The 13,782-nt window shown below is 42.2% G+C and overlaps 1 protein-coding gene across 1 annotated transcript in view; it reads left to right on the top strand.

Annotated features, from left to right (window-relative positions):
- Positions 1 to 13,782, top strand: part of DNAI1 (dynein axonemal intermediate chain 1) — a 151,848-nt gene that overhangs the window by 14,426 nt on the left and 123,640 nt on the right. Inside the window, exons 4-9 of the mRNA XM_075079030.1 lie at positions 246 to 326; positions 1,890 to 2,016; positions 3,377 to 3,456; positions 4,298 to 4,456; positions 6,703 to 6,762; positions 9,163 to 9,303. Of these exons, the coding sequence (XP_074935131.1) occupies positions 246 to 326; positions 1,890 to 2,016; positions 3,377 to 3,456; positions 4,298 to 4,456; positions 6,703 to 6,762; positions 9,163 to 9,303 (648 nt within the window). The remainder of the gene's footprint in view (positions 1 to 245; positions 327 to 1,889; positions 2,017 to 3,376; positions 3,457 to 4,297; positions 4,457 to 6,702; positions 6,763 to 9,162; positions 9,304 to 13,782) is intronic.

The raw sequence follows: 13,782 nt of genomic DNA, 5'->3' as shown, positions 1-13,782 counted from the left end.
TAAGAAAATTAACATGGCAGCTAAAGAATTCAAGAAAGCCTGCTGAAATCCTTTGGTAGGAAGCAAGACGACTGTTCTGGATTCCACTTTGAGCTAGCTTGGCTCCAAGCATTGTTCTTGTGGAGGCATAGCTGCAGTGAGCTGAACATCATAGAACTGAGTGTAAACCTGGCGATTTTTGTATGTTGTACATTGTATTAACAGTGGGTTTTTATTTATGATATTATTTTGTTTCCATTCCAAAGGAATTAAAAGAGGAATTTACACGCATCTTGACAGCTAATAATCCACATGCTCCCCAGAATATCGTCAGATACAGCTTTAAAGTAAGTGTGGCATGACCTGTAAAACAAGGATGAGATTTTTTGCAATTAACTGGTTTTGTGTTTCCCTTTGCTTTATAACCAGGTAAATTTCCTTTTGATGTGGCTTCATCTTGTTACATATTTACTGTCACTGGTTCCTAAAGGGCTTTTACAGAGTACAAAATCTAAAAGCATTGACATATTTATTCAGAAGTAGGATAAAACAATTACTCAGCAAGGTCTGCCAGCAAATGTAATTAGTGCAGCTAATGTCAGGCGGTAACTTTTTCCATTCTGTGGTGGTTAGAGGACAAAAGGCAATGCTTTACTCAGTCTGTAAGACAGTTATGCCTCAGTATTCTCGCATCAAGATTCAGTTGTTTGAATTATAGGAGAGCTCAGAAAAGTGCTTTGTGAAGTCTCTGACAAGAGCTCTGTTAATGATGAGTAGGAGCAAGGAGGGGAGAGTGTATCAAATACTGCCAGGAAACATCCAAGATTCACACCTTCACATTTGTGTGTGCAGAGCATATTCTGCATTACCCTGGTGTAGCCTCCTCCTGCTAGCGTGTACAGCTAGCAACACAGGCTGCTGCAGTGGAATGATGGCTTTGCCTCCCACTCCTCCCTTGGAAGGGTTACACCCCGTGAAAGAAAGGACACAGGGACAGCTCCCTCAGCTCTGGATTGGATATGGTTGGATATCCCCAACCATAGGCAGGGAACCAACAACGAGGTGAAATATTCCCCAGCCTGTTTCATCTCTGTGCTGCTGTAACTACTTTGACCAACCATTACATGACATCACCAGAGAAAGGCAGTCAGTCTTGTGGAAGCAAATAAGGTCACTTTCTCTTCCATTTGGAGTTGATGTTTTCCATATTTATGGGATAGAAACAGGTGATGAATGATTCTGATCTTCAAATCCTCCACAGTGACTGTAGTGGGCTCAATGCTATTCTGTGGTTGGTACAGAAAGCAGTAGTATTTTTAAGGAAACTATTACAGCATCTGTGGTCTGCAATGGCTTCTGATTGCTTTTAGGTGCAGCTCAAAATCTTAATACACAGTTTCAGCCTAGGTGTGTACCTGCACTGTAGAGTGGTCCGCAAGCAAGTGCCAATCAAGCTAGCTTCAAACAGCTGAATTCGTACAGTGCTTATAACTCGAGCATGGTGCTAAGAGCCTGTAATGTCTCCAGACCAGAACTGCTCTCTGCCTGTGGTGCTGTTCTTATATAGGTACAACTATTCAGGGATCTCAGCACAACAGGAGGTAAGAGTCTCTTAGGGAATGCTGTGTAGTAGAGGTCCACTAGAACTATATTTAAACTCACTTGCTGTGGCAGTGGTGAAGAACTAGAGGTGTTGTGTTCTTGCTTCTTTTCATTGTACCTTTAATTTATGGTTCTCAATGTCCTTAGATAGAAATACCTGCTGGAAGAAATTCAGTGTAAATTTGCCAATAATAAACATATATTTGTCAGTATAGATCTTCTTAGCTTCAGCAGTTTAGGCTACACAGTATTTCTGGTTTAAACTACTTTTTTTCACGCTGATTTTGTTGGTTTTTTCCTCTTTGTAGGAACGAGCATACAAGCCAATAAGCTGTGTGGATCAAATGGCTATTCACTTCTCTTTGAATGGAAATATGATACTCAAAGATTCAGATGAAGGCAGACGGCAGAGTATCAGACTAAGCACTGCAGCAGGTAGGTTTATTATTTGAAACCACAACCATTTTCAGCCAGGCACTGCTACCAGTTACTCAACATGAGGGAATGATCACAATTCATCACCATAGAGTTGAACAGCTCCTATTTTGGGTTGCATCCTTCTCGGGAAACAAAAACAGGAAAAACAATCAACCAGATGTTTGCCACAGTGTAGAAAACAGTGCAGGCTTTTTGAGCCATGTGAACACTGACACTGAAATTTTGAGAGCTATTTAGTGTCTTTCAAATGTCTTCCACTGCCATTAGTTGGCCTGCTTTGAAAGGTTCAGCCGTGATTTGAAGTATTAAAGCAGAAATGTGTGCAGGCTGGGTAAGCATTGAAGAAACTATCACATACGTGACCAGTTCTTGCACTCTTACCAGGACATCTACTTCTGGACAATGTAAGATACAAGATATTGAGATAGTTGGACCTTTGATCTAGCTACTATCACCATTCTTAGGTTTTCGGTCAAAAAGACACCTTAACCAGGGGCTGAAAAGCTCTGTTGTTAGCAAAGAGTTCTAGGTTTGAATTTTCAGGAGCGAAAGATGTACTGCCTAGTGATTTTCTCATACTTCTGCTATCTGTGAAAGGAGAAATTGTGTTACAAAGAGTGTTCTTTCAAGGTGGTAACTGTCAGGCATGATGACAACACTGGATAAGCTCCTGAGAATAGTTGTTACTTGCAGCTTCTGAGGGTCAGTGCCTCTTTTATTTCACACTTAACAAAATGTGCACAGTGGTTGGAAGTAGGACAAATTACTGAATAGGATCTTCAATGCCATGAAAGCATGGATTGTTGATGCCAGTGCTTTTTGTAGATTCCAAACCAGCTAGTTCCAAGCAGCTTGATGCTAGCATGACTACACAGTCAAGGCTGTGACTGGAATGTAGACATCCATCATTCTGTAACAAGACTAGTATATCCATTTTTATCCATATAAACAAGAACAAAACATGTTATAACTCCTGTGTGCCAATGTTCACCATGGTTGTACATTGCAGCCATTTTTGGGGGCCAGAAAGGTGCAGAGCTGAGGGGATACCCAGACACAAAGCTGCTCAGATCAGAAGTGGATTTCAGAAGTTTGATCTGCATTGAAATCAGACTTTTTATTTCAGTCCAGCCAGAATTATTGCAGTTTCATTCTAGTAATAACATTGTCTCCTTTTGTGGCTTTGAACACACCATCACCCTCCAAACTGGGGATTGGTTACTGTTCTGTCTAATGAGATAGCATTAGAAAAGGATGCATCTGTATATTAATGCTTCAGAAGATAGAAGGATCTGCAGAATATGGAATAATAAGTTCTATTATCCTGGCCTTATTCACTTACCCTTTCTATCATCAGGAAAGGCTCCTATTGAGACTTCTGCAGTAATATCTGAAGAGACAGAGATTAAAGATGAAGAAAGCACAGGAGATACTCAGGTAATTCTCCATAGTCAGCTGAGAGCTGTCCATTTCATTTTTAGTATGAGTTTTGAAATTCCTTTATTATAAAATGAGCTTGCTCAGATGCTTCTGTGATGGATTCTTTTATGCCTGAGGTGTCTCTGCTGTAGGTGAGATCCTGCAGATCCTATTGAACAGCTGTATTTCTCCTGCCATGTTTTTCAGTTTGGAGGAGCTGTGTAGGGGGATGACAGGTTCCTACACACAAGGTCTGTTTTTATCCAGATATTATATCAAGATACAGTGTAATTTGCTGGGATCTGAAATCTTTCTGGACAGCATGTCCATTCCTGAAAGAAAAACTGGTGAAAGACAAGATGTGGAGGGGTGAAAGCAATAGGCATAACTATGTGAAATAAACAGTGGCCTGATTTAAAGGCAGTTGGCTGATGAGGAAAAGAGTACTCTGTGGGAAGTTTGTTCTTATCCACACAGTGTCAGGCCCTGGAATCAAGTTCAGACTGGTTTCAGATAAAGCTGACTGTTTAGCGAGGAAATGAAAACAGAGGGCTGTGGGACTCTAACACAGTGTTCTGGTCACTGAGTCCATTTTACCAAAGGCAGTCATGCTTTATCTCACTCATGTCAGGCTTTCTTTTAAAGTAACTTCGGTTCCTGGTTTTCCATATTTCTGTTTAGATACCATTCCAGAATATCCTTGCTCTGGAAGTCTCCTAATTTCCATCATAATACTGAACCTTCAGTTACAGTATCCTTCACTAGGCAACAGAAATACAGCAGTCTAAGAAGTGCTTCTGTAGAAGAAAAGAGATGTCTGTTTCTTTCAGGGTGGAGTCACTGCTCTATTTTCTTGCAGGCTGCTGGGGAGGAAGAGGCAGAGGAGTCAGGAACAGCAGAAGTAGCTGAGGCAGCAGAGGCAGAAGAGGCTCCTCTCCCAAGAGTGAAGGAGCAGAAGCTTGCCAACCAGTTCAACTTCACTGAGAGAGCTTCAAGGACGCTCAACAACCCTATGCGGGTATGCTGCCATTTCCTTCAGTGACTTGGAGTATCTCTGCTTTGGGAGGGCATGTGGATCATCTGTGCTTGTGTCATATCCTGTGCTTTCTGTAGATTCTATTAGGGGAAAAAAAAAAGTGTTTTACTATGGTAACACATTTTGGGTGATGAAAATGGTGACAGAAAAATTCTTGCCTCTTGGTCCCTTGGACAGCCTACAAGAAATGTTAGTGCTACTGTAAACCCTTAAACCTCTACTAGGATATCACATTTTTCATGTCTACTTTCTCACCCGAAAAAGTATAGAGCAATGGTTTGGGTAGTAGCTGAGGGCTTGGAATCCATTAATTCAATTTCCTTTTGACACAGAGTCCCTTTATGGCCTTGTACTTCAATTCTTACCCATGGGGCAGGGATATAAGTGCCTCTATATTAAAAGGATAAAGGTATTTATGCTTGTGTTAAGCACAGGTACTACAGTGACAGACCCCTGCAAGTATGACAAATCTTTGCTGCTGCTACATGGTACACCTCCTTCCCGCTCTGCGCATGTGCTTTCCAATCAGAACAGACCCAATGCCTTATGTTACTTCTCTAAGCTTTCAGCCGTTCCCAGTGAGTGTGTCTTCACAGGGTCTTCTAACCGAGCAGTACCAGTGATGTTGGCCCCTAGTTGAGTGTTCAGAAAGGAGCTTTCTGAATCAGAGATACAAGCTTCAGAGAGAAAATTATCTTGTTGTCCTTGCTGCCCTGGAATCAGAGAATATACAGCTTCCCCAGAGAGGCTGCCTGCCTTCTTGCAGCCATTACACCTGAAGCGAGGTGCCTTTACATCTGATGGGCTTGGAGAGATCTAAGAGCTACTGTGTTGCTGGAGCTACTGCTTGTAGAAGGAATACCATCTCTGCCCATTAGTAGAGACGGAGAATCTCAGGAAAGTTTATCCAACAATGGGGTGCTTGCTGCAAAGTCTGAGCTAAGATTCTGCATCTTTCAAGAACCCCTGCAGAGGCCACGGAATTTGTTGTTTCTCTGTCCCCAGATCTGCCTATTCTCTTCCCATTGGTTTTACTGGAAGAGGCTTGTGTGCCTCTGTGTGATTCTGCCCTTGAAAGCAGAATCAGACATTAAAAAGCTGTGAAGTATTGCTGTGTGCTGTACAGGATGTGCAGTTTCTACCTCTGAGACCGCTTCATTTCAGAGGTCAATGAAATGCTACAGGCAGCTTTATAAAAAATGTCCTGACACAACAGTTTTTTGAAAGAAAATGCTGTTCCATGAAATGAAGGTTTCACAGAAATGTATTCAGTTATTTCAGAATGTTGATGTAAGGGTGATAAAAATATTATTCAGTAATATCAAATGAATTGTTTATAGGTTATCGTTCTGTTCAACTCTTTTGTTTTGACTGCTGTAACCAAGTGTGTTTTTAATATATAGGTCAAAACTTCTCAAGTTTGGTAGGATTTCAGATTTGTTGGAGTGATTCCAGAGGAGGATGATCCGAGGGCTGGAACACCTCTCCTGTGAGGACAGGCTGAGAGAGCTGGTGTTGTTCAGCCTGGGGAAGAGAAGGCTGCGGGGAGATCTTATAGCAGCCTTCCAATTCCTGAAGGGGGCCTATAAGAAAGCTGAAAAGAGACTTTCTACAAGGGTGTGTAGTGATAGGACAAGGGGTAATGGCATTAAACTGAAAGAGGGTAGATTTAGATTAGATACAAGGAAGAAATTCTTCACTACGAGGGTGGTGAGGCACTGGAACAGGTTGCCCAGAGAAGCTGTGGATGTCCCATCCCTGGAAGTGTTCAAGGCCAGGTTGGACAGGGCTTTGAACAACTTGATCTAGTGGAAGGGGGATTGGAACAAGATGATCTTAAGGTTCCTTCTGATCCAAACCATTCTATGATTCTATGCTATCATAACTGATACCATAACTGGTAGCACGATGTTTCAAGTGGTAGAGATGAAAGAAACCATTTAGAGTCATTCAAAACGAAATACTGAAATTAAGTAGTTTACGTATGTTGGAAAAAATCAGAAGGTCTTGTGAACCTTCTTTTGGTCCACAAGAAAATCTGTTTGTAGTTGCATGATCACCGGTAATGTTTGTGCAGTACTCTGGGAGTCATTTGGATGTTGAATTAATCTTAGATCAATATTATTCTAACTATCTGCTATGAGAAGGCTGTTTCCAGAGCTGGACTGTGTGACTACAAAGAGTTTCAATACAAAGATTACACTTCTTTATTCTTTTGCTTTATTCAGGAAAGAGCATGTCAGTCGGAGCCTACACCTTGTAAAAATTTCTCAGCCACTGCTAACCAGGTATATCCTTTTTACTTTTAAAGTTTTTTTAGACTATATTTAGGAAAGTGAGATATGAGAATCACACAGGAAAAACCAAATTGCTACATTTACATTCCTTGCAGTGGAACTCCCACACTGTGGCTTTGATCTCTGGTTTAAATCTGAGAGCAAACTAGCATGGCCCTCTTTTCTGCCTTAATGGGTGAACTTGCTAATGGTTTAGGTTTCTAAGGTCAAGCATCTCTGTTTAGCTACTTTTAGTTGATCTACCACTTGTCAGCCACCCTGGCCAGTCTGCTTTAGAGAGTCTTAAATGAGTGGAAATAGCGACACCACAGTGTGAGAATGGTCCTGGACTCAGCAAGCGGTGGGCTAGAGCTGAGATCTGGAGGAACAGGAACACAACTTCAACTGCCCCTTGCAGGCACTGACTCCTCAGGGCACCCAGCTGTCTCTGGGGTGGGGACTATCCTGTTGCTGAAGATCTTCCCTGACTGTGTGTTGGGTGAGCTGGATATTTAGGAGGAGCTGTGATCCAGCATTCAATACCTCGTCAGCTGCAGGACACCTCCATCAGCTGATCCCACCAGAGGCAGGTTCAATGGGGTCTCAAAATGCAGGAACAGAATAATGAAAAAGCACTTAGGACATGCCTGCCTGCTAGCTCCACTTTGAGCACTGTGTTTAGAGAGTGGAGACCTCTGAAAATTTTGTATATCTGGGAATTTTCAAAGGTTCATGATGTTTTGGAGAGTGTTGTTAATAATTTAATATATGCAACATTGTGTTTTTTACTTTGTCTAAATTTAGCTGTATGCTAAACCAGGTTTCTAAAGCCTGAAGCTGAACCCAGTGAGAACTACAGCATAAGGAACATGGAAGGCTCACTTTAAGCCTGTTGCAATAGATTTGGCTCTGTTTTATATAGTGGGAATGTGCCTATTTATTCACATATTTCTCCATCTCCTAAAAAATAAAAAAAATTATTTGGCATGATATTTTACACATGAAATGTGCTACAGCTTTCATTGGAAGGGGAATCGGCCAAATCTGCTGATTAATTCCCACAGATATTTACAAGATATATTTGTGTTGGTCACTGATGCAAATATTGTTTCAACCCAGTGTACCAAACTGGTATTGAAAATACTGTTTTATTACCAGCATACCACAGGAACACCCAGAAGAAAGTATAAGGCAATGGCAGAAACTTAAAAAATGCTTTTATAGGGAAGTGATAGGAAGGGGAGTGAAGGTGCCTCTGTAAAGATGAAAACTGTAACCGAGTCTATTTCTGAACAGAGTAATCACAGAATAATTGGCCTGAGATCTTCCCTCCCTCCAGCTGAACTTCCCTTTCATTTTTTCTGATAGTGAGATGACCTGAGAGTTAGAGAGAACAGAGCTATATACAATAATCAGGCTGTTGCTAAAATTTTGCATGGTATGTTTGAAAACTAAGATGAAAAGTTTTCCCTTGTTTTCTTTGTATTCTGTTGAAAATTTGAGTGGATATAAAATAACATTTTAATGTAAGCTTTTCTTTTCCTCCAGTCTTTTTCTTTCTCATTCTTCCTTATGGTCATCATTTCCTCTTCCAAAGTTTTGTGTTCAACTCTTTCTCCTACTCTTCTCATCACATCTTTGTAATTTTCCTGACGTTTGAAATATGTTTCAACCTTATTTCTGCCTGCAAATTTGCAACACAATTCAGTTTTTTTGCTAAAGGTTTCTGTACCTTTTTTTATTCCAATATTCTACTCTATATTTTGTGTTTGAATCATACTCCCTCTCCTAAACTGATGTTTCAGCATTAGATTGCCTTTGGTTTTGTTCCGAAAGTAATGTTCCTGCTTCAGATACAATACTAGCACTCCAATACTAATGAATAATTCTTATGTAGAAAAATTACTTCTGGTTCTACTAAAGTAAGACATTCCTGGCATGTGGCATGGCAAAAGATGTAAAACTGTCTCAGTTTCCATTTGATCATATGCTACAGAGTGGGAGTCCAAGATTTAGATTGTGTTAAGCAGCTACAATTTAATTTTCCAACACCACATGAGAAATGTCATAAAGCAGATGTTTAATGCATGTTTCCTATTAAACACTGGTAAATTAGCCAAACAGAAAGTCCTACAAGAAAGATGCAGAGTCACAGCACCAAAAAGAGTGGTGTGGAAGGAAATTTTTAAGAATGCAATAATATGTTCTTAAAAAGTAAGATATGCTCCATCAAGCTTTAAAAATCCTGGGCTTCAATCCTTCACTTTTTGTGCAAAAAGCCAACTGTCTTCAGCTAATTCCAGTCACAGTGATACTGCTGAAGAGGACTATCATGTTTTTGTGATGGTGTAGATGGCGGTTCTCTGGGAATAATGCAGGTCCTGATAGATCCTGCCTCTGTCTGTCTCTCAGTGGGAGATCTATGATGCCTATGTGGAAGAGCTTCAGAAAATTGAAAGGTCCAAAGAGAAAGAAAAAACAAAAGCTCAGACAGCAAAGAGAGAAGAGGAGGAGAAGAAGAAGGGAAGAAAGTTAACCTCTCTGGAGTCACAGGTATGTTTCATAATGCTGGAAGAAGCCTGCTCAGAGTGGTGGTGGTAATACAAGTCAGGTGAAATTTAGCAGGTCATGCTGGCTGTGGAGCTAGTTGTCTCAGTTGGCAAGGAACAACACTGAGAAAAGTAAAAATTCTTTTTCGCTAGGAATTATATTTCCAAAACAGGATTTCCATTTTGCTTTCTTTTTATGGGAATACAAAACAGTTTGAAGCCATAATCTTGTCTTCAAAACTGACTTCTAAGTGAGATTTATGGCTTTCTTTTTTGTGCATCATCATGGTTGTGTCTCATTTTTGATTAGCATGTGAGGGATAAAAGAATGAAATAGGTAGAAACACTCTGTGATTTTTCAAAGAATTCTAAGTGATGCAGAGGTTTTAGGTTCAATCTTCCAATCTAAAAGGCAGAGAAATATAGGATTCTTTCAAAATGTTACTAAAGCACTGTAGTTTCAACACATTTCACTATTTCATATTATTTTAATGATAATGTTATAGAATTATAATTTATACGTTTCCTAGTTATATACATATAAATGGTATATAATATATAATTTATACAAAATGTAATAATTGTTAGTTAAAATGGAAGCCTACATACTTAAAATTGAATAATGATTCTAGGAGGCTTGACCTAATTTGTGGGGGGGGTGTCTTTGATGCATCATTTATTCATTTTTTTGGAAAATGACAGAAGTGTCTCTGTCCAGTGTTTGAAGTACTGTGCCATGGTCACTAAATACACAGCATGGTGATATGTCAGTCATGGTTATGTGATCATACCTAAGAGGAGGCCAACCATTCTGACTCCTATGGAGCAGCAGAATGAAAGGCAAGGGCTGCTGAACTGGAGTAGCCCCCATTAGTCTGGCTTCTCAGAGCAGCAGGTATCATAACTCCTGCCAAGCTCTGAGCTGGTGTATGATCTTACTGTGAAGGTGATACTGACTCCTAATCCAGGCTGCTCTGTCAGGAGTAGCCTAACAGTGCCCGTTGCAGGGGTGCCACCGTCCATTCCTTTAAAGTGACAATATCCCCATCTTAAAAATGTGGTCCCACTTCAAGCACTGAGAACATGATACAGTAATGATGAAAGATTTTCTTCATGTTCCAGAATGTTTTCAGGGGATTCAGGAAGTTTCTATTAGGGTTTAACAGAGTTCGATCTATACAGAATTGTGGGTGCTTATTTCTACGTCCAGTCTAAGCATTTAGAAGGCAAACTGAAATAATTTCTATAAAGACTGGAGCAAATTGCACTGAGAGCTGTAATAAAGAAACATGGAAATCAGTTCTTAGCCTGCCCCTGAAATAGGTGTAGATATATCAACATAACTAAGATATATCTAATAGAAGCTTGCTCCTTGAACTGGCTTTAGCACTTTCATACCATATGGGTGATTCAACTGTAGAGGATTTGGCTGGTTTAGCTACTCCAGCAGCACTGTACCATCAAAAACCTTATAGTATAAACAGAGCAGGAACATGTTCTGACAGGCTTCTTCCTGTGAATTTTGCCATTAAAATTCACAGTCCTTTTGAAAACTAATGAACCTTTCACCTGGGTATGCTTTGGAGAATTAAGCCTGAAGTCAACAGCATATTTATGGGCTTAAAGTGTAGTGTGCTAAATGCTGACAATGAACATGAAATAAAAATTCTACCAGTGAAACCGTACTGTAAAAAACCTCCTGCATGCTCAACTGACAACAGTGGGAAGTTGAAATCCAGGCACCCATGATCCTTCCCTTCAGTGCTTTGCTTTTCACTCTTGGCACTTTCACAGAATCACAGAATCACAGACTGGCAGGGGTTGGAAGGGACCTCTGGAGATCACCTTGTCCAACCCCCCTGCTTGAGCAGGCACACCCAGAGCAGGGGGCACCGGAATGTGTCCAGGAGGGGTTTGAATGTCTCCAGGGAAGGGACTCCACAACCTCCCTGGGCAGCCTGTGCCACTGCTCTGTCACCTGCACAGGAAAGAAGTTTTTCCTCATGTTTAAGTGGAACTTCCCGTGTTCCAACTTGTGCCCATTGCCCCTTGGCCTGTCATTGGGCACTATTGAAAAGAGCCCAGTCCCATCCTCTTGACACCCACCCTTCAGATATTTATAAGCATTGATAAGATCCCCCCTCAGTCTTCTCTTCTCCAGGCTGAACAAACGCAGGTGTCTCAGCCTTTCCTCATAAGGGAGATGCTCCAGTCCCCTCATCATCTTCATAGCTCTCCGCTGGACTCTCTCCAGTAGTTCCCTGTCTTTCCTGAATTAGGGAACCTGGAACTGGACGCAGTTCTCCAGATGTGGCCTCACTAGGGCAGAGTAGAGGAGGAGGATAACCCCCCTCGACCTGCTGGCCACACTTTTTTTAATGCACTGCAGGACACCGTTGGCCTTCTTGGCCACAAGGGCACAGTGATGGCTCATGGTCACCTTGCTGCCCACCAGCACTCCTGGGTCCTTCTCAACAGAGCCCCTTTCCAGCAGGTCACCCCCCACCTGTACTGGTGCCTGGGGTTGTTCCTCCCCGGGTGCAGGACCTTATACGTGCCTTTGTTGAATTTCATGAGGTTCCCCTCAGCCCAGCTCTCCAGCCTGTCCAGGTCTTGCTGGATGGCAGCACAGCCTGCTGGTGTCTCAGCCACTCCTCCGAGTTTTGCATCATCAGCAAACTTGCTGAGGTTACACTCTGTCCCTTCGTCCAGGTCACTGATGTATACGTTGAACAGGACTGGACCCAGCACAGACCCCTGGGGAACACCACTAGTTACAGGCCTTCAGCCAGACTCTGTGCCATTGATCACAACCCGCTGAGCTCTTCCATTGAGTCAGTTCTCTATCCGCCTTACTGCCCTCTCATCTAGCCCACACTTCCTAAGCTTGTCCATGAGGATGTCATGGGAGACAGTGTCAAATGCCTTGCTGAAGTCAAGGTATCTACATCCATGGCTTTCCTTTCATCTACCCAGCCAGTCACGCCATCATAGAAAGCTGTCAAGTTGGCCAAGAACAACCTCCCCTTGGTGAATCCATGTTGAGTACTTCTCATAACCTTCTTTTCCTCTACGTGCCTGGAAGTGGCCTCCAAGATGAACTGCTCCAACACCTTTCCGGGGTTGGAAGTGAGGCTGACTGGCCTATAGTTCCCCAGCTCCTCCTTCTTGCCCTTTTTGAAGACTGAAGTGACAATGGCTACCCTCCAGTCCTCAGGCACCTCTCCTGTCCTCCATGACCTCCATCCTCCTCAACGAAAGGGAATTCTGCCTTTCTCCAGATTGTCTGTCTCTCCTCTGGGGGCTGGGATGCCTGAGGGACAGCCTTAGCAGTAAAGACTGAAGCAAAGAAGGCATTTGGTAACTCTGCCTTCTCTGCATCCTGCGTCACCAGGGCACCCATCACATTCAGCGGTGGGCCCACAGTTTCCCCAGTCTATCTTTTACTACTGATGTATTTGAAGAAGCCCTTCTTGTTATCCTTGACATCTTTTGCCAGATTTAGTTCCAAATGGGCCTTGGCCTTCCTCGTTGCATCGCTGCATACCCTGACAACATTCCTATATTTCTCCCAAGTGGCCAGTCCCTTTTTCCACATACTGTAAACCTCCTTCATCACTTTCCAGGGGGCTTGCAGGGAAGCCAGAAATTCAACACACTAAGAAAGTGAAACGGAAGGCTTTATGCAGAGCCAGTGTCCCAAATTGAGGCCCTCTTTGAGGCTGATGGACCAGCTTGAAGTGTATGAAAAAAAACTACTGAATTTTGCAGTCATTAACTGGAAAAATGCAACCTGAAGTAATCCAGGGCTAAAATCAGACTTACCACAGGCAGTACATCTGGTCATGTGCAGTTCTATGGAAACTGAAAGTTGATGGCATCAGAATCTGTGCTTCTGGTCTCAAGTTCGCAAGTGGAGAAATGGGGTTTGTGGAACTGCCAACTTACAGGTTACATACTTTGCACCACATGTGATAATCGAAACAGAGCCTTTCCAGCTAAACACCTTCTGAAGACATATTGCCTTTGATTATTGTGGAAGGTGAACTATGGAACATCAAACAGGAGATGTGGCTGATCTGGATCAAGGATGCAATGGCTAGGAGCTGCAATTGACTTCCCCCATTGTTTCCCTCAGGCTAGGTACTAGGAAGAAAAAGACTGTGATAGATACCGAGAAAGCACTGGATTGAACCCAAAGGGAAGAAGAGGACAAAATGAGTGAATATTACCAGAGGTGGATCTCTGGTGGAAGCTCTTGCTATGGTAGGAGACTATGAAGAAAAAGATCCAAGAACTAGAGCCACAGCTGGAGATGATGTTAGGGATCAGATGAGGATTTGAAAACAATGGATGAAAAGCAGCACTGGTACTGAATAAGAGGTCAAGAGAACATATGACTGGAGAGGAAGAATGTGATCCATGGAAGAATGTGGCCAAAGGAAGAGATAAGAGGGAAGGGAAGGGAAGGGAAGGGAAGGGA

This window comes from Phalacrocorax aristotelis, chromosome Z, assembly GCF_949628215.1.
Source record: "Phalacrocorax aristotelis chromosome Z, bGulAri2.1, whole genome shotgun sequence".
Lineage (NCBI taxonomy): Eukaryota > Metazoa > Chordata > Aves > Suliformes > Phalacrocoracidae > Phalacrocorax > Phalacrocorax aristotelis.
The sequence above is the reverse complement of the archived record's forward strand: the minus strand, read 5'-3'. Positions and strand labels throughout refer to the sequence as shown.